At 51.7% G+C, this 22,367-nt stretch overlaps 1 protein-coding gene across 2 annotated transcripts in view; it reads right to left on the bottom strand.

The window, feature by feature from the left end:
* ERI3 (ERI1 exoribonuclease family member 3) overlaps window positions 1-22,367 on the bottom strand; it is a 143,231-nt gene that overhangs the window by 24,941 nt on the left and 95,923 nt on the right. For both annotated transcript variants that reach the window (XM_068141582.1, XM_068141583.1), the window contains exon 7: window positions 12,966-13,065. In XM_068141582.1, the coding sequence (XP_067997683.1) occupies window positions 12,966-13,065 (100 nt within the window). The remainder of the gene's footprint in view (window positions 1-12,965; window positions 13,066-22,367) is intronic.

The raw sequence follows: 22,367 nt of genomic DNA on the forward strand, positions 1-22,367 counted from the left end.
GAGAACCATCAGTGGGGCCTGTATGATTTTGCTAATTAGCCTCACTTCGTTTATCATTTCCATTTTCTCCCAGAGACGCTCGGCTTGCTGGGCGACAGCTTCATCTCCCGCTGAAACAATGCAGCCCCTTCTGTGCCTGTCTCACTTAGCGCTGTCACCGCAGCCATTATGAAATTGGGGTTTCATTTACACACTAATTAAACATTACAGCTTGTTCACAATTACAACATGGGGATGAGGAGGTAACTAATTACTTAAGAAATGAGCTAACATTTATCTCCAATTCCTAGCCCCCCCCCCCCCCCAGCCCGCTGCTCTCCTCTCCAATCAAGATTAGAAACTGTTGTTGGAGGCCAGCAGCCCAGCAGGCCCCTGCTCAGCGCCATGTGTGCTGCATCCCCTTTGGGAGGCCATCCTGAGACTCCAGCCTGGGGGTGATCCATCAACCCCTGGCTGCAGCTGGGATGATGGGGGGCTGGGGTGGGGACACGTGGCACTCTGGCTGAAGGAGTTGGGGCTGTACAGTCTGCAGAAGAGAAGGCTCCGAGGTGACCTAATTGTCGCCTTCCAGTATCTGAAGGGGGCCTACAGGAAGGCTGGGGAAGGACTTCTCAGGATCTCAGGTAGTGGTAGGACTAGGGGGAATGGAATGAAGCTGGAGGTGGGGAGATTCAGGCTGGATGTGAGGAGGAGGTTCTTCACCATGAGAGTGGTGAAACCCTGGAATGGGTTGTCCAGGGAGGTGGTCGAGGCCCCGTCCCTGGGGGTGTTTAAGAGCAGGCTGGATGAGGCTCTGTCCAGCCTGATCTAGTGTGGGGTGTCCCTGCCCATGGCAGGGGGGTTGGAACTAGATGATCCTTGTGGTCCCTTCCAACCCTGAATGAAACTATGAAACTATGAAATGGGCTGCAGAGGGCTGAGCTGCGATGCTAGGCATGCAGTCCTTGCCTCCATGCACTGAGGGCGGCTGGTGGGGGGTGTGGGCAGCAGCGGCAGGGTGCAGGCAGGCTGCACCTAGAGCTGCAGAAGGGTTAGGATACAGGGCAGTGGAGAAGGCCAGGACTGTCTTGGGATTGGTGAGAGAGTGCATGGCTGCCTGCTGGGAGAGGCTGGAGAGGCCAGAAATGCTGCTGGGGTGTCTGGACCAGGTGTAGTGCCTGGACACTCCTGCAGGCTCTGGGAAAAGGCAGTGTCGCTGCAGGGCCTTTGAAACACAAGAGACTCCCCCGTAAACAGCCCTAAGCACTGGAAATGCTCTCAGAAAAAATACCTAGTTCAGCACCAGACAATTAAGGTTCCTTTCCAACTCTTAACCTGCCATTTTGAGACAAAGAATTTGGCCTTGGTATAATCTGAACTACTAATTGCTTTCCTGATCCACAGTCAGACAGAGAACAGAGCCAAAACATGGGCACAGAAAACTATCACCTTCCCCATCTGAGAGCAAATTCAGAGCCACTCTCTGGGGGCAGGGGATGTTCTCCTCTTTCCTCTGAGCAGCTTAAAAAAATAATGATCAGGAAACAGTTAAGCAAAAGGGGGGGGGGGGGGGGGAGGGAGGTGAACTGATGGTTTTAAAAAAAAAAAGAAAAGAAAGAAAGAAAGAAAAAAAAACCCTCACAGCACTTTATAATAATAGTAACAACTCATTCCCATAGTTTTTATCCTTCCTGTCTTTAGCCCACCAAAAAAAAAAAGAAAAAGAAAAAGAAAAAGAAACCCTGAGCTAAACTACTGACACTGGCTGGGAGCTTAGAACTGCCGCATCAAACAGAGCCCTTGAATCTCCTGAACATAATTGTGCTGCCCTCTAACCTCAACCTTCAATCAGTGCAGTGTAACTATCTCATTTTAGCCTACAGGACACACCCCTCTGCTAACTAGCAGCCATATTCTTCTCATTAGGAGACTGCTCTGGACGGAAGCGTGGAGGCAAAGCCGTTGTCTCTCTTTTTCTCTCCCTCTCTCGCCTGTTAGATATGTACTTCTGGAGGGGGAGAGCACTAGCAGAGGGCTTTTGTGGGCACTGGGGGTGGTTCAGCTGTCAAGCTCTCGGTGCCCATGGCATGCAAAGAAAGCCAAATCACTGGTTCCTGGTTGGAAACACACAGGGCAGGAAAGGAGACCCGACCCCGGTACTCCTGGCACCAGGAGGCTGGCCCCACAGAGCTGCGGTTACTGGCTGGAGAGGGCTTCCCAGCAAGATACTGCTGCTGTGGTCTCTGCAGGACATGAGGCTGCGGGCTCTGCCTGCCACAGGCTTACCCCAGGTGAAGGGTCCAGAGGTGGCAGCATTGGGGTGTGGGCTCCCAGCCTGCTGAGAGAAGCAGTGGGCATAGAGACACGCACACCCTGGTAAGCACAGGCAACCAGCAGCACCATGCCTGATGCTGAGGGTTAGCAGGAAAGTTAAGGGGCAATGCAGAGCTGGGGTGCAGCAGGGAAGTCTGCAGAGACAGACCTTCTGGCCAGAAGCCTCTCCTTGTGTACTTTACAGGCCTAAGTGGAATTAGCAGTGAGGCTGACTGCAGCTGGAGAACTTACCTAGGACTGCCAGGTGCCCTCCATCCCTGGGCGGGGGGTTGCAGCACATCATGGGCTAGGGGCTTGTCCATGGTTAAAGATCAGCTCAGCATCATGGGGGGATGAGGCAGCACAATCTGGCAGTGACAGCAGCCCATCCCCAGTGATCTTGCTGCAACTCTGGCAGCACCTGGCCAAAAACTGACGGGAGCTCTTGAGCCCCTGCTTCATGCCATGCCCTCAGAGACCTCTGAACATGCAGGGCAAACATGTCAGACCACAGCACAGGGCATGGAGCCTTGGTCTCAGCAGCGTGGACCATTGGGCTCACCCCAAACCGTACTCATGACCCTATCCTCCTGCCCACGTCCTGCACAGTGGTGGCACTCAGTTGGAGGCCCAGGCTGAGAGGAGCTGCCTGGGCTCCCATTGGATTTGAAGAATTCAGCTTCCAAGCTGGAGCAGTACTAGTCAAAGCCTTTCGGGGACAGAGAGTAACCCTGCTGTCTCAACACGTCTGCTGCAGGGCTCTGACACAGGACTAGGAACAAGTCAGAGCTCAGGTGGTTAACGGCACAGCCGGCATCAGCCTGTGGCAGCTTTGGGAAGAACCTCAGGCTATGGAGGATAAAGAGGAGTGCAGATCCCCCCTGATCCCACTGCAGACCCACAAAGTGAGCAAGGGTGGCAGTTTGGCTGGTGCAGCTCTCCCTTCCTGCCAGAGGCCTTTGCCTTGGGATTTCAACTCGTTAGCAATTTGGGAGCAGGGTAGAATTACATTGATTTGTGTAAAGACAGGGAAAAGGACAGCACTGGACAGATTTTTGATGCCTCAGTGCCCATCTTCCCCACCCAGCAGCATCTTCCCCATCCAGGCCTCATCCCAAGATCCTCTGCTGAGTTATACCAGTTGTTAACACAGTCCAAGTTCGTTATCTTAAACAGGCCACTCAGGACATGGGGCAGCGATCCCTAAACCAATTAATGTGATCCCTTGATTTCAGGGGAGAACGAAGAGAGGATTGTCAGTGCAGCGTGAGGCAGGAGTTACGGGTCAGAGCCTAACAGCACAGAGGTGCCCGTTAGCTTTTAACAAGAGGTGGGGGTCCCATGGGCAGCTGCCAGACCTGGCTTCTGTCAGAGCCTTTCTCTGCATCTTCATCCCTGGCCTACCACTGCACAGGGGAGAGGTGAAGGAAAGCAGCACCATGGTGCTTAACAGACATCTGGATACCAAAGAAGCCTGGGCTAGGTCTGCCCGGAGGAGAGGATGATAGTATTACACTGCAGCACTCAGCACGGCAGGCACACAGCATGGAGAGGGCTCACCTCTGCTGCAGCAGAGACAACCAGAATGCTGGTGGTGCTCGGTCTGAAGGCCCTGGGCACTCCTGGGTGCCAGAAGCAGCATCACTCCATGGCCCAACATTTTCCTCCCCTTCTTTCTTTGCTTGGCTGTGTTTTAAAAGCAGAAGTTCTCTTAGCAAAGTCTTTTGGGGGAGGTGGAGAGAGTAGGAAGCCAAAGAGAACCGTCTTGCTAGTCAAAGCCTTTAACGACTATTTTTAATATCAGGCAGAGGAGCAGGATTTTGAAATGAAACAGCCAGTGCTTCTTTGATGGGTGAGCTACAGATCTTGAAACAAGGTCCATTCCCTCCTCCTTCACTAACTAACAGCCATATTTCTCTCATTAAAGACAATCTGGCTGTATTTTCAAACTTCTTAACAAGGCGATCACCGTAATTTGAGATTTCTATTATCCAGGCTCCTGTTACAGCAGTCTTTTAAGCAGCTAGCTTTTTTTTATCCCCCTTCCCTTGCTTTCTTTCACTGACTTTGTCTCTCCCCTCAAACTGCCATCAGTGGTAATGACGGGCAGGAAACGAGCAGTGAGACCCATCTTTCCCCCCCCCCCTTTCTTTTTGGTGCTAGGTTGTGTGGATACAGCAATAAGGAATAAAATAAAAAGCAAAATGAAGTTTGCCTATCTCTTATCTGGAGTTTGGGTTTTAATCCGCCCAGGAGCACAAATGAAGCCAATGCAGTATGTTATCTCCCCCATCAATCAGGCACCCACCTCCCCAAAGACCCCCAGCTCTCTCCCCTTCCCAAAGGCATGCGGCCACGGCCCCCTCCCTGCCACATTAGTCCTTCACTGGGCTCTGCCAGATGGATACAATTTACATAATATCACCGGCAGAGGCTGGCAGATCAACTGGGGTCAGGCTCTGACATCTCCAGCACAGTCTATCTCCAAGTGCTAATTTGGACTGCATTGATCTCTCTTTCTGATTTCTTTGTCATTTACGTCTGCAACGGTTTGACAGGAGATACAGAGACAGACAAGGGGGGAAAAGAAGGGGAGGGGGGAAGAAGAGGAGAGAAACAAAGATTGTAGTTACAGATGTCTTTAAGGGAAAAACCAGATTAAACCAAGGACTCCTCTGAGGGTCGCAGCTTTGTAACATCCTAATTATCCTATTCCTATGAATCCTGTACAGACTTAGAGGGGGGTCTTGCCAGGGAACGCAGGGGAATGGAAACTTGTTAAATTGTGGTGAAGTCTCTCTGGCTGGTTGCTACCCCTTCCCCTGTTGCACCTTGCAATCAACTCTCATTAGGCAAAGCAGGACAGCTTAAACCTGGTGTCCCTTGCTGACACAGCCTCACTCCGTACCTCTGCCACCACCCTCATTAGAGGCAGATCTTTGGTAAAACTTGGTCAGGAGTCTCTCCTCCTTGCAGAGAAGAACCATGATGCTTACAGACTGACACTGCCTAGGGCTGCCAGAGCTGGCACAACACGGATACCCAAACCCTGGAGGTAAGGGCTAATCCAAAGGCAATAGCAGCAGCCTTGCAATCCCCCAGGATGCACGTCTGGGAGGGTAGGTTTGGGGACACATTGCTGTTGCAGGCCAGCACGATGCTAAAAGATGCCTTCCACTGGAGCCCACTGCAGAGCAGGGCAGGCAGTCCTTGCTCCTAATTGAGATGTTCATGTTCATTAACAAGAAACTTTCCCTCCTCACAGGCCAGGGAAGACGTGTTACCATTCAGCCTTGTCTGGGACACATTGCAGGGAGACACCAAGGCACCAAAAGAAGCCAGAGGGAAATCAAAATGTCACTCGGTGTTTTACGTCACTACTTTCTACAGAAAAGGCTCTCCAGAAAGCTAATGATCTTCCAAGCCTCTCACATCACGTGCCAGAGGATGCATCGTGGTGCGCGGGAAGTGATGCTTGTTACAGGGGCAGGAGAGCAAGTGCTAGCAAACTGTTTTATCTCCCAGTACCACATGTGACAGGACTTGGTCAGTAGAAGAGGTTTTTTCCAGCAGTGTTCGTGTGGGGGATATTTTGCAAGGCTCAGCCACAGGACTGGACAGATAGCCAACGGCAGGATGGGTCCAAGGCAGCGCAAGGATCTCTCTAGTACTAACCAGTTCAAGTCTGCATGCTCCTGGGTTTGAGACTGGCTGGCTGGCAAGATAAAGCACATGTCTCACATAATACAAACCATCAGCCTCTCCCTGTGCTCCCAGTATGCCAACAACAGTTTAGAGTGATTCAAAGAACATAAATTTAGGATGTTTCTCATCTATTACTGGAGACACGAATTGAGCTGAACGTTGGGCTGAAAATCACAACTGGCCTGGGAGGGAGGGAAGATCTGGTCTTCTTGCCAGTCCCCACGGCTGGTCCTAAAGCCAGAAGCCAGAAAAAGGGTGGGGCAAGAGCAGCCTGCCAAAGGACCACTCCAGGACAATAGTATCACTACCCTGCTGGGAGTCCACCAGGTCTGAGGCTTGAGACAGATCAGCCCTGACCTGCAGCTGGGCCTCCCAAACATAACAGCGATACTCAGTGTGACACTGGAGCTGCAAACATGACCTCTTCCAGTCAGCAGAGAGGCTTGCACCTACCTTCCACACATCCCCAGAGAGTGGGCACAGCTGTGAGGAGCACACAGTGGCTCCCCCACTCTTCTTGGGCTGCCCAACCCTCAAAGTCCCTCCCAGCTTCCCCTCTAAGGGCCCAGGAGCCCTCAGGTGAGGAGTAAGGTGTAAGGAACCCATCACACACCGAGCAGGCACCGGGGTCCCCACCCCTGCGAACACAAGACCAACTTTTGGCAGGGTAGGACAGAGGGGTGAGTGCAGTCAACACAAACACTCAATCATCCTTCCTTTCTTTCTTCTGTGCCTCCTTTGTTAACTGCAGGAAACAGCTGAAAGACCTTGAGTTTCCCATTGTAGCATGTATGGGAACAGAGCCGCAGTGATCAGAACATACCCCCTGCTGCTCCTGGGGAAAAAGGGAGAGCAGAATCCTTTCTAAAAAGGGTTTACGATTAGAAGAGTGTTCTGTCACTCTGGCACGCAGTAATCCACTGTGCCACCAAGTCCCTTCAGAGAGATGTCGAAAACTTAAATGACTGAAAGCAAAAGAGCCCCGGCTCAGGTTCCCAGGCAGCCAGACATCCTAATTATCTTTAGATCCACTCCCACATGGAGGGGAGAGAGCACACAAGAGTAAAAAAAGGAAAAGAAAAGAAAAAGAAAGAGGGAAAAAAAAAAAAAAAAGAGACTGTCACATTGCTTTTTTCCTTTTTTTTAAAAGCTTGTCTCTGCTCAGTGCTTTTCCAGCTGTGACACCTCTCACGGTAGTTAATTAGAATCATGTCACCGCGTTAATGTGCTCTGACTGGACTCTGACAGACGCGCATCCTCCGTTTGGCCGCTCGGGTCGGTCCTCCCTCCCCACCCCTCCTTGGGTATGTGGGGCTTAGGGCTCACGGTGGCATTCCATGCCACCTTCCCTCTCCCCATACCCACCGTCTGGCAGGTGCCCCGGCACAGCGGGCTGGTCCCTGCGCCCTGCCTGCCTGGGTGCCAGGCCATGCTGCCTGGCTGCAGCAACCGGCACGCAGCCGCTCCACCTGTTCTGGATCTGCCTGACCTTTACAAGCACTAATTCAAAATGACACTGCTCATTTGATGACATTTCTGTTGATTTTTACTTAAGTCTCTTTTAATTATTTAACTTGGAGTCTTTCCCCTTCTGCCTCGGGCTGGGGCTGCTGTGAGCGGGGCAGTGGCCTTGAGGCAGCCCTGTGCCCAGCTCTGCAGCAGTGAGCCCTGTGCTCCGCTCTTGCTCTCAGCATGCCTTGGCATAAGGATGGTGTGGTGAAATGGCACTGCCCCTAGGCACAGAACCAGCTGTATGCCACCTCTGCTGAGAAACGAAGAGCAGAACAAGGTTTGCCTGGTCCAGGGGAGTGTGGGGCTCTCCAAGGCTTCTCCCACTTCCTGGGAAGGACAGGGAGGGTGGGACCAGCTCTGCCAGCCATGCACATGCAAGCTGGCATACAAAGTGGTCAAAAAAGGGGAGGTGTGTGTTTCCACAAAATGCTCCCTTGTGTCCCCTGCCCTGCTGCAGAGAAGGCAAGTGGGCATCAAAGGTGACTGGCAATCCTGCAGACACTGGGCAGGTTGCAAGCTGCTTTGCACCCCTGTGAGAGTCAGGAAAACTGAAGAGGGGAAGAGTGAGAGGAAGCTGAAATAAAGCCAGCAAGCTCCCAGGGCTGCAAGCTGCCAGGGCCACATGCTCCCAGCACCTCACAGGGTGAGGAAAAGCCTCATCAACCCCTGCCAAGCTCCCAGAGGGGTGAACTGGTGCTGACAGCCAAAGGCCCCCATTACAGTGGGTGGCCAGCTGCCTGCCACTGCTCTTAGTGAGCGTGGCCCTCACTGCCCTCTCCTTCAATGTCAGTTTGGAGAGCAGCCCCATGCAACAGGACATGAGCAGGCAGAGGGATGGCTTGGCCAGGCAGCAGGCACCCTGGCAGGCGCTGGCCCTGCTCCCCGCCGTGGTGGCAGCTCAAAGTAGTTAATTAGAATCGTGTCACTAAGTAAATGTGCTCTGACTGGACTCTGACAGCCGCTCACCTATGACACTGGGGGCCAGGAGACAATCCACATCAAACTACTGCAGTGTGACCCTTTTAACACAAAGAGTAAACTCACTGCACATTGAGTTGAAGCTCATTAAAACTGTCTACTCTGCGAGCATCCCATTAACCTCACTGTTAAAAACACGCAATTCCTCTTCTTCTTTCTGAGGCCTAATTAATGCTCTAGATCAGGAACAATATCACAGCCTAACCTTCCGAGATTTCCAATCAGTGAATGAAAAAAGAGAGATGGAGCCAGAAAGGCACGGTGGCTTGCTGGGTCGCTCACTGCATGGGCTATTGACCTGCCCAGGCAGGTAGGGCTTTTCCACTTGGCATGGCAGAGATCCCCAGAGGGAGGACCATGGTACAGGGAAGAAGGTGAAGCCCTGCAGAGAGGCTCACAGCTCATGGGGTTACACTGAATGGTGTAAAAGAGCCCAGCAAGGGGCAATGTGTCAAGACAGGTGCCACAACGAGTCCACATATGCTGGTCACCTGCGATGGGCACTTCGTGAGTAGGAGACACAGTGGCTTGGTTACTCTCCTTCCAGGAGAGGTTTAGGCTGGATGTTAGGAAGAAATTCTTAGAAAGAGTGATTTGCCATTGGAATGGGCTGCCCAGGGAGGTGGTGGAGTCACCAACACTGGAGGTGTTTAGGAAGAGACTGGGTGGGGTGCTTGGTGCCATGGATTAGTTGATTAGATAGTGTTGGATGATAGGTTGGACTCGATGATCTTGAAGATCTTTTCCAACCTGGTCTATTCTATTCTATTCTATTCTATTCTATTCTATTCTATTCTATTCTATTCTATTCTATTCCTATCCCTATCCCTATCCCTATCCCTATCCCTATCCCTATCCCTATCCCTATCCCATTCCATTCCATTCCAGGCAAAAGTGAAAGAATAAACCTTTAGAATAAACTTTTAGAATAAACCAAACCAGGCTGTAAGAGACCTTCAAGATCATCGTGTCCAACCCATCAACCAATCCAACCCACCCAAACAGCTAACCCATGGCACCAAGCACCCCATCAAGTCTCCTCCTGAACACCTTCAATGACAGCGACTCCACCACCTCCCCGGGCAGCCCATTCCATAGCGCAATCACTCTCTCTGTATAGAACTTCTTCCTAACATCCAACCTGAACCTCCCCTGGCACAGCCTGAGACTGTGTCCTCTTGTTCTGGTATTGGCTGCCTGGGAGAAGAGACCATCATCCACCTGTCTACAACCTCCCTTCAGGTAGTTGTAGAGAGTGATAAGGTCACCCCTGAGTCTCCTCTTCTCCAGGCTGAGCAACCCCAGCTCCCTCAGCCTCTCCTCATAGGGCTTGTGTTCCAAACCCCTCACCAACCTTGTTGCTCTTCTCTGGACTCGTTCCAGCAAGTCAACATCCTTCCTAAACTGAAGGGCCCAGAACTGGACACAGTACTCAAGGTGTGGCCTAACCAGTGCAGTGTACAGGGGCAGAATGACCTCCCTGCTCCTGCTGGCCACACTGTTCCTGATGCAGGCCAGGATGCCATTGGCCCTCTTGGCTGCCTGGGCACACTGCAGGCTCATGTTCAGCCTACCATCGACCAGTACCCCCAGGTCCCTCTCTGCCTGGCTGCTCTCCAGCCACTCGGACCCCAGCCTGTAGCACTGCATGGGGTTGTTGTGGCCAATGTGCAGAACCCGGCACTTGGATGTGTTCAATCTCATGCCGTTGGATTCTGCCCATCTGTCCAGCCTGTCAAGGTCCCTCTGCAGAAAGAAACTCCAAACCAGGTATTTAGAACTAAATCTAAAATCATAATAGTGCTAAAGCCTGAACTTTAAAGATCCAATTAAATTCAATTAGGTTAAAACAAAGACCAGTAGCAAGAGGTAACAAAGGTGGTTTAAAGCCAGTCAATGCACTGGAGGTGGAAGCAGAGCCAGCAAACGAGGAACAAACTTTCCCAGCAGAGGCTGCTTCTCCAGATTGGGAAACTTAACTTTGTATTTTCAGTTCAATAACTGGCTTGAGCAGAACTGAGAAACAACAAAGGACTGAAACAAAGGAAAAAATAATAATAATGTCTTTTATCTTTTCCACAATCAGGGAAATAAACCAAGCAACAAACTGAGATGGGAGAGGAAAAGATGCGCTAGCTCTACAATCTTGGAAGGGTGGCTTCCAGGAACACTCCTGTGACTCACTGGGCACTCCCTGATTTGGTTTCATGAACCTAGAAAGTATTCTGAAATTTACTCTTCCTTCTCTACTCAGTACCTGCAAGGGAAACAGGATTTTACTCATAAAGCCAATTCAAACTCCTGCTAGGACACTTTAGCATGGCACTCCAACTTCATCCAAAAGAGTAACCGTGAGTAATAATTGACTCACCGCCTTTTTAAGAACAAATATCAAATCACTGGTTTTCTGATGTAACAAGTATCTAAAAACTAAGACTAAAGCAAAGCATGTCTCCAGACACCAGCATTGCCCTGAGCCTTCTCCCTGGAAGGGCACTGGGCTGCTAAACTCTCAAACCAGAAGCTGTGGGCAGCAGCTGTGGTGGGGGCTCCCAATCTGGCTGGAAGGAGAAGCTGTTCTCCTCAGCTGCCACTCAATGAGCCATTCCTTCAGCTCACTCTGGGAGGCTCAGCCTGAGGAAACACACAGGGTGCCAGTAGCTGCTGGCTCTGCAGAAGGATTGCAGGTGCCCAGGGCAGAGCTGCTCTGGACCCAGCCAAAGACAGCAGGCAGCAGGCTGCAACACACAGGACATGTGTGCACTGTTGGCAGTGCTGGGGAGATGAAGACCATTGCACTGTTGGGCTGGCATCCTCCACAGCACCCATATAACCCCCCCACCAAACTGTGTGAAGGGCAGGCTTGCCACCGGCACAGAGCACTGCAGGAGGAAAGCTTGGCACCCAGATCTTACTTCTCCATGGGCAACCCACCCATGGCTCACCCTGCACTGGAGAGAGCTGGGAGTGCTCCCCCATAGAGGAATTTTGGCAGAAATGAAGAAGCTAAACTCTCCTAGAGAACTGGAGTGGAGAGGTACATGAACAGCACCTTCCTGAACTCCATCAGGCAGAGCTACCTGTGCAAGACAACAGCACTGAGAGAAACACAGGCAGAAATCAGCAGCAGACAAATGATACTCCACAGCTGGGGACAGTTTGTTCAACTAAGAGGAGAGAGCCACAGAGAGTTCTTGCCATAAAAATACAAGGAAAGACAAGGCCCAAATCAACCCTGCAGACCCTAGGAAAAGCCCAAGCCTCCACAGCAGGACATATACATGCAACTGCTGCAGTCCCTGCTCCCTTCCCATGATCCCCCCCCCCCAACAAGGCACACAAGCAAGGCAAATCTGCTCCCAGGCAAGGAAGCAAATTTTAATGCTACCTCTGTCAATAATGCAACCAGATCCATAGTTCAAAAGGAGCTTGCTAATTAAAAGCTGGTGAGCTTTAAATAATTCATCTCCTTAACTTGGATTGATTGGAGAGTTTAATGGTTAGTCTTGAAACAATATTAAACAGCCTTCTCAAGGCCCAGGTAGCTGGTGACTTTTCCAAGTAAATCTTACCTCCTTGTGAACTTTAATGCTCATGAGTCACTGTGGATGAAGGACTAGGAGGCAGAGGGAACACCTGACTGCTGGTGTCCGAGAGGCAATCAAGTGCCCCCGCAAAGAAACAAGACAGGCAAGAGCAGTGCAGCCCTGAGTTACAGCCCTGCCTACAGCCCAGTAAATCTGAGCTCCTGCCCATATTGCAACCTGCTGCTGCCCCAGCTCTGTGCCCTCAGCGTTAAGCAGCGGGCAGATTTATGGCCTCAGTGTCCTAGGCCAGGTCTCCCTCCACATATCACTTTGATCCCTGGTGCAGAGGAGCTAGGGAAACGTGGAGCTCTGCACTGTGCATAGAAGTCTCAGGTTTTTACCTTGGAGCAGGCTGCAGGACTGTGAAACTCATCACACACATGAGCAAACGAGATGCTGATTCAGTTCTCCAGCTGGGGCCACACATCTTCACTCTGTAGCATGTTTCCAGCCAGCTCCTGAGGCTGTGCTGCCTGGCAGAGCCTCCTTTTCAGGGCTGTATGCAGCATCCAGAGCAGCCGGAGGACTGGTCCAATAGAGACAACATCCCACACAGCTCTGGGACCACTGCCCTGTGCTCCAGGCACTGTGTGAGCCCTGGTGCTACTCACATCCACACTCAGCCCAGGCACTGCCAGAGCAGCCAAGGAGGAGAGCAGTTACCCAACCAGGGGGACTGGCAGGTGTATTTGGCACACGGGGATGTGCCAGCGAGAGAGAGCTCATCCTGCTCTGACATGTAGTTGTCCCACTCACCAGCCAGAGAGCCTGGAGCCACTTGGCTGGCTCTCAGCACCCCAGCCAGGACCAGCTCTCCAGAGCTGAGGCATGTTCCATGCACCAGGAGCAGCTGCAAGGGGGACAGGAAGGGCCCGGGGCGGCATCACTCACCTATCCCGCTGTGAGGCCTCCCTATGTGCTGTAGGTTCAGTCCTTTGTTCATGTCTAAGAGCCCGTTCTTTGGCCAACTCCCCATGGCAAAGCTGTACGCCTGCAAGAGAGAAGCAGAGGGTCAAAGCAGTGCCCAGCCCACCTGCAGACATATTCTGGGGTGTCCCTCGCTGCTGGCAGCCAGCTGTGCTTGCCCAGGCCTGGCTGCTCCCAGGGCCAGCAAGGGTCTGTGTTCACCACGTTCAGTGCAGAGCTGTGCATCATCCACACAGCAGCTCTCCTGGAGCCACCTGCACAAGGCACCCTCAGCTTGGTGTCCAGGACCTGTCCCTGAGCCTTCCATAGATGAAACCCTCCTGAGGTTTGGTGGCTGCTGTGCCAGATTGGCCTCACCTGGAGCCACCTTTGACACACTGGGGTGAGCTGGGGGCTGCACGTTCATTCCACATGTCTATTACTGGTGTTACTCCCACATCATGCCCCTGTTCCTGCTTCATCAAGGATGGAGTTGGCAGCAGGAGTCAGGAGGACTCAGAAAGTGTGCCCAAGCCCAGGCAGGCCTGGACAGCAGTCCCTTTCCCCTCCAGCAAGCACAGCCCTCCCAGCCTCCTCTCTCCTTTCTATCCCCAGACCTCCAGTTGCCTCAGGGCTCTGCGTCACTGGGAGAAACCCCAGTGGGAGCCAGCACTGCTCACCCCAACACACAGGGCCTGCAGTCTGGCCAGATGGAGCCTGCTCCAGCCCTGCTGAGTCCCCTTGCAGGGCTCCCAGCCAGGAGGCAAATCAGTTGGGAGTCCAAGCAGCACAAAAACTCACCCATTTCACAACACAAATGTGAAAGCAGCCAGACCCACATGTCACAGCAGTGCTGTAATTACAGCCTGACAGACAGACCTATCTTCTTCATCTTGAGGAATTAAGCTCAGCGCTGCATTGTGAGCAGTAAGAAGGGCACGTGGGCTTAGCGTCCTTCACGTCGCCACTATCTCTGCTGCCATGAGGGCCATTGTCCCCAGATGAGATCAGGTCAATCCAGCAGCCCCTATCTCCCTCCTGCAGCAGGGATCATCACTAACCATGGCCACAGCGTGGCAGGGCATTGCTGACACCCTCTGCAGACTCCAAATGCTGGGGAAGATGTTTTCAGTAGCGGGAATGGGGCTGAACTGGCTGAGCACTGACTGAGTGGTCCACCCCAACAGCCCAGCACCCACCTGCCTACCACTGGGATCTGCTGCCAGTCACTTTGCCCTACTACCTGCTGCTCTGCCGAGCACAGGCTTTCTGTCACACAGCTCCTGCTGCCAGCAGCCCCCCAGGAGTGATGGGGCTTGGGGAAGTTAATTTATTAGTGGCCTACGCAACCATTCATGCTGCTGTGTTACTCCTGCCTTAGCAAAACAGAGGGCTCCACAGATAATTAATAGACAGCATTGCTAATCCTGTTGGGAGATGATTAGCAATTAAAACTCCTAATTAAGTCTATGCATAATTCACTGAAATTACACTTCATGTACACAACAGGGAGGTTTCCTTGCCTTCAACAAACACCCTCTGCTATCTGCAGTGTCACGGCTGGCGTGCAGACTGGCCAGCCGCAAGGCAGAGGGGACCCAGGGGTTGAGGTGCAGGATAGGACCCTGCCACCCACCTGCTGGGTGGCCCCATGTGACAGCAGCAGGGGCTCTGCATGTGGCTCCCTCTCCTGGGCTCCACCCCACAGAGCAAGCCCAGGCACGGTGCAGGGAGGTCCTCACGCTCAGCACCAGCAAGTCCAGACCTGGGGTCACCAGCAGCAGTGGGCATCCCTGGGGAAGGGGTGTCCCTGTACATTTTGGGGGAGGATGTGTGGGATGGGGAGGAAGCAGGGCTGTCCCTGCACAGGGACAAAGCAGACTGTGAGCTCCAGTATTGCAGGCTGCTTTCCCAGACCAGACATAAACCTCGGAAGTCAGCCAGAAGCAACAGAGGAATCACAGCAGGAGACGGGCAGGATACTGGGAATGCCACAGGGACAGCTCTGGAAAGCCTCTGACAGCTGGGTGCTGGTGCCAGTTCCAGCCTGCCTCCCTGGCCCACCAGCAGCCTCAGCAGGGAGCCATCAGTGGGTGCCCCGGCCCCAGGATCGGCCCCAGGACCATCTCTGCATCGCGTTTTGCTTTCCTAGTCAAGGTCATTCGGTACAGTCGCAATACCTGAGCAAACTAGCTAAGCAGCCAGGGTGGAAGTTGGCCTGACCACTGAAGGTCAAGTGTGCACTTATGCATATTCAAAGCTGCCTGCAGGATCGATTGGGTTTTAATTGTTTTTCCTGGGGTTTTGGAAGGAAGTGCCAGGGGCATTGATCAGTCCCAGACGAGGCCACTCGCACTTCAGGGCTGGCAGGGACCGTCACTTTGCTGCAGGAAGAGAGAAATGCGGGCAGAGAGGCAGAGAGGGAGGCAAAGCAGGGGACAGGTCAGACGGCCCCAGCCAGCAGGAGGAGCCATTGCTGGGCTGCTCTGGAAAATAAAGTTTTTTAATTAAAATTGGCAATTCTGAGGCGCTTGCCGGCAGCAGCCACACAATCAAGAATGAGGAGCTTTGCTGTTTAATATTTAAAGACAACGTTTAATCTTTAAACAGGAAAGTTCTTCTTCTGACTGTTAAAGCGAGGTAGAAAGTGCTGGAGGCTCCCTGACACAGGGCTACCCAGTCCACGGCCACTGGCTCACCCCTGGCTCACCACGGCCAGCAGGACGCTGATGTCAACCGCAGCCACTCTCTCCTGCCAGCTCTGCTGCTGCTCCAGCCCTTCACAGCCACCAGCAGACCCTTGTTCCTTCAGTGCTCTCCCTATGGCAAGCCATGGTAAAGCCTGAGATGCCTCTGGTTCACTCACAGGCCAAAGGATTTAAGAAAACACCACAAAACTCTTCCTGTGAGTAAATCACACCAGTCTGCCCCTCCCTCTGGTTCAGCCCTGGTGGTGCAGGGACTGGGTTGCTCCCTTCTTCCTAGGCTGGACACTGAAAAAAGTGCCAGGAGCCTGTGGCATTTCATTTTCCCTTTGCATGCAACTGATTAAAAATGTGGGCATCTTTAGAAGCAGCTTTTTGGTTTTCAAAGACAACAGAGTGAAGATGGTTTGGGTAAAAATTCTGATTCAGAGGTGAGCTGAGTGCTTCTGATCTGCTTAAAACCACCCAGTGTTTGCGGAATAATTTTCAAGCAGCTTGAACACAATTATTGCCATTCACACCAGCTCCTAGGAAGGCCCTCTTTTCCCCTGATTTTGTTTGTAATTCTATGAAGGCTACATTTACCTCCCTGCCAACACTGCCCTGAAGTCAGATGATTATTAATTATATTTATTTACTTATACAATCCCATAGGCATACGCAGCAGCTCACAGACAAATACCACCCTGGGTCCCTGATGTAGGGATCTCAAATCAAAGGTAAGCAGCTACTCCTGTGATAAATGTGAGCTAACAGCCACAGGAGATTAGGAACATACTGTGTTTCCACGCATGGAGCCAGCACCACAGATAATCCAGATAAAAGTGCCAGTATGGGGAGGCAAAGTCCTTAGGTAACCTGTACCTCACATAACCCCCAGAAAATCCAAAAACCAGAGCAGAGGATTATGACATGGGGTAGAGCAAGCCCTGGCAGGGGGATGCTGTGTGCACAGAATCACAGCATTTGGGCATGGCTTTACAGTAAAGTGGGTCTGATATCATCCTCCTGTTCTACCAGGTCATGAAAGCTTCCAATGGCCAAGCTGCATCTGCCTCAATTTGCAAAGAGCCTGAAACAAGAGCAACCTGGACCACTTCTGGTAGCACTGGGGGCTAGAGATGGTCCTCTGTCCTGGGACAGGGGTGCGTGGAGGACTGGGCGGTGCCACAGTGCTGCTGGCAGGGGGAAGAACTTGTCCAGTTTGGCACTGAGTTTGCCCCAGTCCAAGCCAGTGCAAGCCAGCCCCTGACCCTGGCAATGCTGGGGCCAGCAAGATGGCAGCAGCAACACAGCTGGGTCCTGACACCGTGCTCCCTGGAGCTTGTTTGGTCTACACATCGCAGTTTATAAGCACTGCAGCTGCAAAGAAGATGTTCTGGAGGGTCAGAAAATTCCCAGAACTGGAACCTGTCAAGCTGATGTATTGATCTAAGTGGACTGAATAATGCTCCATCATTTATTTATGGGGAAGTGGCCGGCACACTTCACAAAAACTGGTGTTCGGCAGTCACATTAAGACAAGATTTAACGTCCTGCATCATGCAACAGAGCACCTGGGCAGAGGTCAGGATGCTCACTTCCACGAGGAGCCCCACAAATCCTTCCCACACGTTCAGGGAGGCCTGGGGCTGGTCCTTACGGAGCTGTCAGAGCTCTGCTAGGGCAATGCACGGCTGCCGGCAGAGCCAGCCCCGTGTGTGAATGTTGTGGGCTGCTCGCCCAGGCCCAGCCTCTTTGTCCCCCATTAAAGCTGCTGGCGTTGCATGGCCCTGAGTGCTTTAGCTGAAGGGCCGTAGGGAAGCAGGGCTCTGTGCTTTGCAACAACACAAGCATGTCCACAAACCACGGCAGCAGGAACTGCCAGGACTGGCACAGAGCCTCCCCCTGCCATGCCCAACTCAGGAACTCTGTTGTTTTTTATGTCACACGAGAGGTTTGAAACGTCTCACCCACTACTTGCAATTTTAGTATTAATATGGACACTTTCAGGCAGGGAGAAGACATTTCCTTTTGGAGAAGAAAAGCCCCCCAGGAGCAAAGGGGCTCAGCAGCTTGAGAAAATGCTGAAGGGTGGGTGCTCAGGAGCACAAAGAAGTGGTCCTTTGCCAAAAGTTTCCGTTTCAGAAAGACACCTGACAAAAACGTGGTTTTAAACAGACAGAAAGTGTCTGTGAGATCTCTCCAGCTGCTCTTGGCTTGGGCAAGCAGCAGACACCAGTTGTGCTCTCCCCAGGATCAGGCCAGGCACAGCAGAGCCACGCTGATCGGAGCTGACCTGCCTGACATTTTCACAATGGAGAAAATGACTTTGCGACAGCGAAAGCCTCTTCCCCCTCTTGTCATGTCAGCTGGGCACCACGTCCACCCAAAACAAGCATTCCCCTCTGATTCCCTTCATTTTGCTGCAGCCACAAGAAGGTGTCAAGGGTTTATATTACTTTGTATCATGGGAAGAAAAAAAGAGGCCATGTTTACGACTAAAGGGGACTTTTAAACACAGCTTTAAATGTTTTCAGTTTCCCCACAAGACCCTGTGTTTTTGGGGCTGTGGGCACCTTGGAGGGGAGGCATCCCTGAATAGCACTGAGGACTCCAACGTGGTCCCTTGACATCCCCTGTTAATTACATGCCAGTTCAGGGACAGGAGGTGAACATTTCCCGCTGGGATTTCTCGCCACAGAAACTTTACAGCATGACACAAGGCAAATTTAGCACCACTGAGGGCCCGAGCCCACTACCAAATCCTTTAGTGATGAGGCTGGTGGATGGGAGTTGAATACAATTAAAGAAGAGGAAGGTAAGGAATAAGCAGCTTGCCAAGCCCCGACTGACAACAGCAGAGCTCCTGTGTCAAAGGGTAGGTGTGGAGGAAGCTCGCATGGTGGGTCACAGGCCCAGAGCCTGGGATGGCACAGGCCCAGAGCCTGGGATGGCTCAGCCCCAGCAGCACCCGAGCCTGCTACCCCACGCTGGCTGGTGGGAGGCAGGAGCTAAGCCCAGGTGTAACCTGTCCCTTTTAAGCAGTTTAGTCAGAAGTGCTGCCACATTCACAGCTTTTCAAGTATTTTTAAATCACTTACAAAAGCAGGATTAAACGATCAGGAATTCCATTTAATAGGACAAATAAAGAAATAACAATCTACTCCATCAGCCCTGCGAGAGGCAGGCTTGATTTGAGGGGGGGGAAAAGAAAATAATAAAAAAAAGTATAAAAGAAGGAGAGAAGAAAGGAAAAGGGGAGTGGGGGAGAGAGGGGGGAGAAAAAAAAGGATAATGTGTGTTTACTCAAGCAAAGAAAAAAATATTTAAGTGATGTAGGGGAGAAGATTGCGGTAACTAGTGAAGAATAACATCGTCTGCTTTGCTGTCAAATCACACAAGAATTTCAGTAATAGATTCTCATTCTGACACTCAATTCAATTCGAAGGTGATCCTGCTTTATCCCAACACATCAAATATTAAACACTCGTATTAGCCAGGGTGCCGTCGCCTCTCCCGGCTTAGACGCGGCAGGAAGCTTTTCCCCCTACTTTCTCTCACTCGCTATAATATTCTCAATGTTATCTAAACATGCCTTCATACACTGGGGTTCCTTATCAATCCCATTTGGGGAGGGAGAGGGGGGTGTACTTAAAACGGTATTAGTTTGGGGGGCTTTTATTATTATTATTTCCAAAGCTTTTCAATTTTGTGTGGAAAAAGCTTAAAGGGGGGGGAGGGGGGGGAAAGGTGGAGGGAGGGGAGGCAGCGAGAGAGGGAGAGGGAGCGCGGGAGCGAGAGAAAGTATAAGAAAGGGAAAAGCAGCCAGCAGCTCTTGTTTGACTGATGCCTTTCAACAAGGGCAGTCTAGCTTGTCAAAGCCCAGGCTCGAGATGAATTGGCATATCTATTCAGCCTGCCTCTGGATGTCATGCAATACAGTTTCATATTCCCAGATAAGGCATGATAAGCAATTGCTGCCCTGACACCAACTCCATCCATCCATCCCTGCCTTTCTGTCCACACATATCACAGATCTCTGCTGCACCTCTAATAACAGGCATTTAATTTTTACCAACGCAGTGGCAAGAGGGGTCTCCAGACTGACCAGGCACAGCATTAAAACCACTCACCTTTAATTACTTTTATCTGTGTGCACCCAGCTCCCTGAACACTCCTGAGTGGTACTGGGTGTAGGAAAACAACTTCTGCCCAATGTCACACCTGCCAAAACCTTGGATTAAGCATCTCTGCTAATAGTTGAGGAGTGGGGGTGATGACAGCAGATTTGCCCCCTGCCAAATAAATCTGTAAGGCCAGCAAGCAGGAGGTGGTCGCGTTGTGGTTTAGTCATGGGAGAATGCAGAAGATGTGAGTGGTGTCTCTTTCCAAAGAACATCCTTCTCTGGAGCAGAAACCCTGTGAGAGTTGCAGGAAGAAAGAGAGGAGCCAACACATTGAATGTGGGGACACCATAAACGGGCCTGGCCCCACCTAGAAAGCAGGTGCTGCCCTTGGAAATGTATGCTGTTGTCAGCACCCTGCAGAGGATGAGATATGGACACAATTCTCCCAAGTTGATGAAAAGCTGCTGGGACCCTGTCTGGTGCTCTGCTGCCTTCACACAATGGCCACTCAAAGGTTTTTCAGAGAACAGCATCAGGCAGCCAGCTCCCCTCACGTCCTGGGTTAGCAGGGAGCCCTTGGCACACAAGCCACCTTGTCAGCCCTACCTGGCCTTGCTGAGCAACCTTTGGCAAGCCCAGCTGGTGCCCAACTCAGCTAACTTCCAAAGCTGCTTGTTAAAACAGCCACATCTTTATGCCTCACATTAGGCAGTAAATTGAACAAATAACAAGATGAATGATCTGTATTTTGAAAGGTGAGGTCTGGGCACACAGGAGCTGCCTGAATTTCCCTGACTTTGGAAAGTGCTTTACAGAGGCAAGGTGTCCCCAGTCCATGGAAAAATGACAGGTCAAGCTTAAGGGAAGGCAGCAAGATGTCAGATAAGATGTGGAGGGTCCAGCATACTTTCTCCATATTAAAACAAGCAGCCCATGACATCAGTGTCCATAGGAGCACTGCAAAAGGGAAACTGAGGCACACTGATCTCATGCCTGGCCCTTCTTCCCACCCAGATACACGTCTGAGCAGCCTCAGGCTGTCCATGTCCTGGCAATACCCCAACTCAGCCACAACCATTCAAATTCAGGTGAAATTCCTCATAACTTCATCCCTGCAACCATCAACAAGCCCTCTTCAGGGTTCATTTGGACGTTGTGGCCCTGTTGGGCAGTGGGGAGATGGCCCTGCCATCATGCCCATGGAACTTAGGCTACAACAGAGACATGCTGCTGTGCCTGACTCCGGAGTGTCAAAGTGCCAAGTGGTTTAGGCTTCACATTTCCTTGTGTTTGAACAAGAACAGTCTCTGCCTTGCTCCCTGGCTAGGGATTATCCTGGATAAAATGTTCTTGACTGCTGTGTGCTCTGCAGCTGGCGATACACTAGGTTAATGCCATGGAGACCTGGGTCAAATCCCTGGGTTTGGTCACAAGCAAAACAAAGCTACAGGTCTGGATCCCTAGAAGGCTGGGGTGAGCATAAGCCAGCAATGGCACAGGAAAAGGGACAACCAGAGCCATAAATCACCACATAAGCAGCTCAAGGATGGAGGCTGCTAGCAGGACTGGTCTGGGTTTGGGGTCAAGTGGATGAGCAGAGCATCACAGCAGGAACCAAGGGGCTGCTGCAGAGACAAGGGACTGGAGGACGCATGTCTAGAGCCTTTCCTGAGCCAGGACAAGTAGCCCTGCCTTCGAGCTGCAAGCCCTGTTTGAACAGGGCTGACTTCTTGCAATGTTCCAACATTCTGGCTGCAGGGTGACTGAGACTGGGTTTTGCCAATGTATGCAACCAACTCCCAAGGCTGAGATACACAAGCAGCTCCCAGTTAGCGCAGGGACACCCAATGACATGGCAAACAGCTACCAGGGAACATCTATGAGCGGCTGATTTACCCCTCCAGTGCTGGGAAGAATGGGCTCACATCCTGTGGTGCTATCTCCCAGGGACTGCCTCTCTCCTGTGGGGTCAGTTCAAGCAGGAAGGCACAGCCTTTTCTCATCACAGCACTGCAGCCAGCAGAGTGGGGAAACTGGGTATGACACCAAGGAAAACCCACAAACACACTTCATACATGATTCACCACAGCCACAGTGGCCTATCCACACAGATAAGACAGTCTGATTCTGGGTGCTCGTGAGAAACCTGGGAGTGAAGGGTGAAGGGGAAGATGCCTCCAACACTGCTGGAAAACAGGTAAATGTTGGCACTGCCCCAACATCAGACACATCATCAGCCTCTGCATTCTGAGGACAGAAAATAGTCTGACAGGACTCCACCAGATGCACCAAGCCACAGACCTGAGCTGTTGGGGCAAAGCAAGGTAGACTCATCTTGCCCTCCCTGGGCTTAGATGGAGGTTAAGAAACATCAAAGAGAGCTGCAGTTTTGCCATATTACATGAGGATGAGTAATAACATTCACTGATCACAACCTTCTTCTCTTTCCACAGCCACAAACTATGGTTGTGATGCTGAGAGGTGCCCGATGCTCCCCCAAACACACCCTTCCTTTAATCTAAACCTGTGCCTTTTCCCAAGCACCAAGCTTGCTGTCAGAACCTTTAAGCCCT

This window comes from Melanerpes formicivorus, unplaced genomic scaffold (assembly GCF_026170545.1).
Source record: "Melanerpes formicivorus ecotype bairdi unplaced genomic scaffold, bMelFor1.0.p_v2 SCAF_7, whole genome shotgun sequence".
In the NCBI taxonomy this organism is placed as follows: domain Eukaryota; kingdom Metazoa; phylum Chordata; class Aves; order Piciformes; family Picidae; genus Melanerpes; species Melanerpes formicivorus.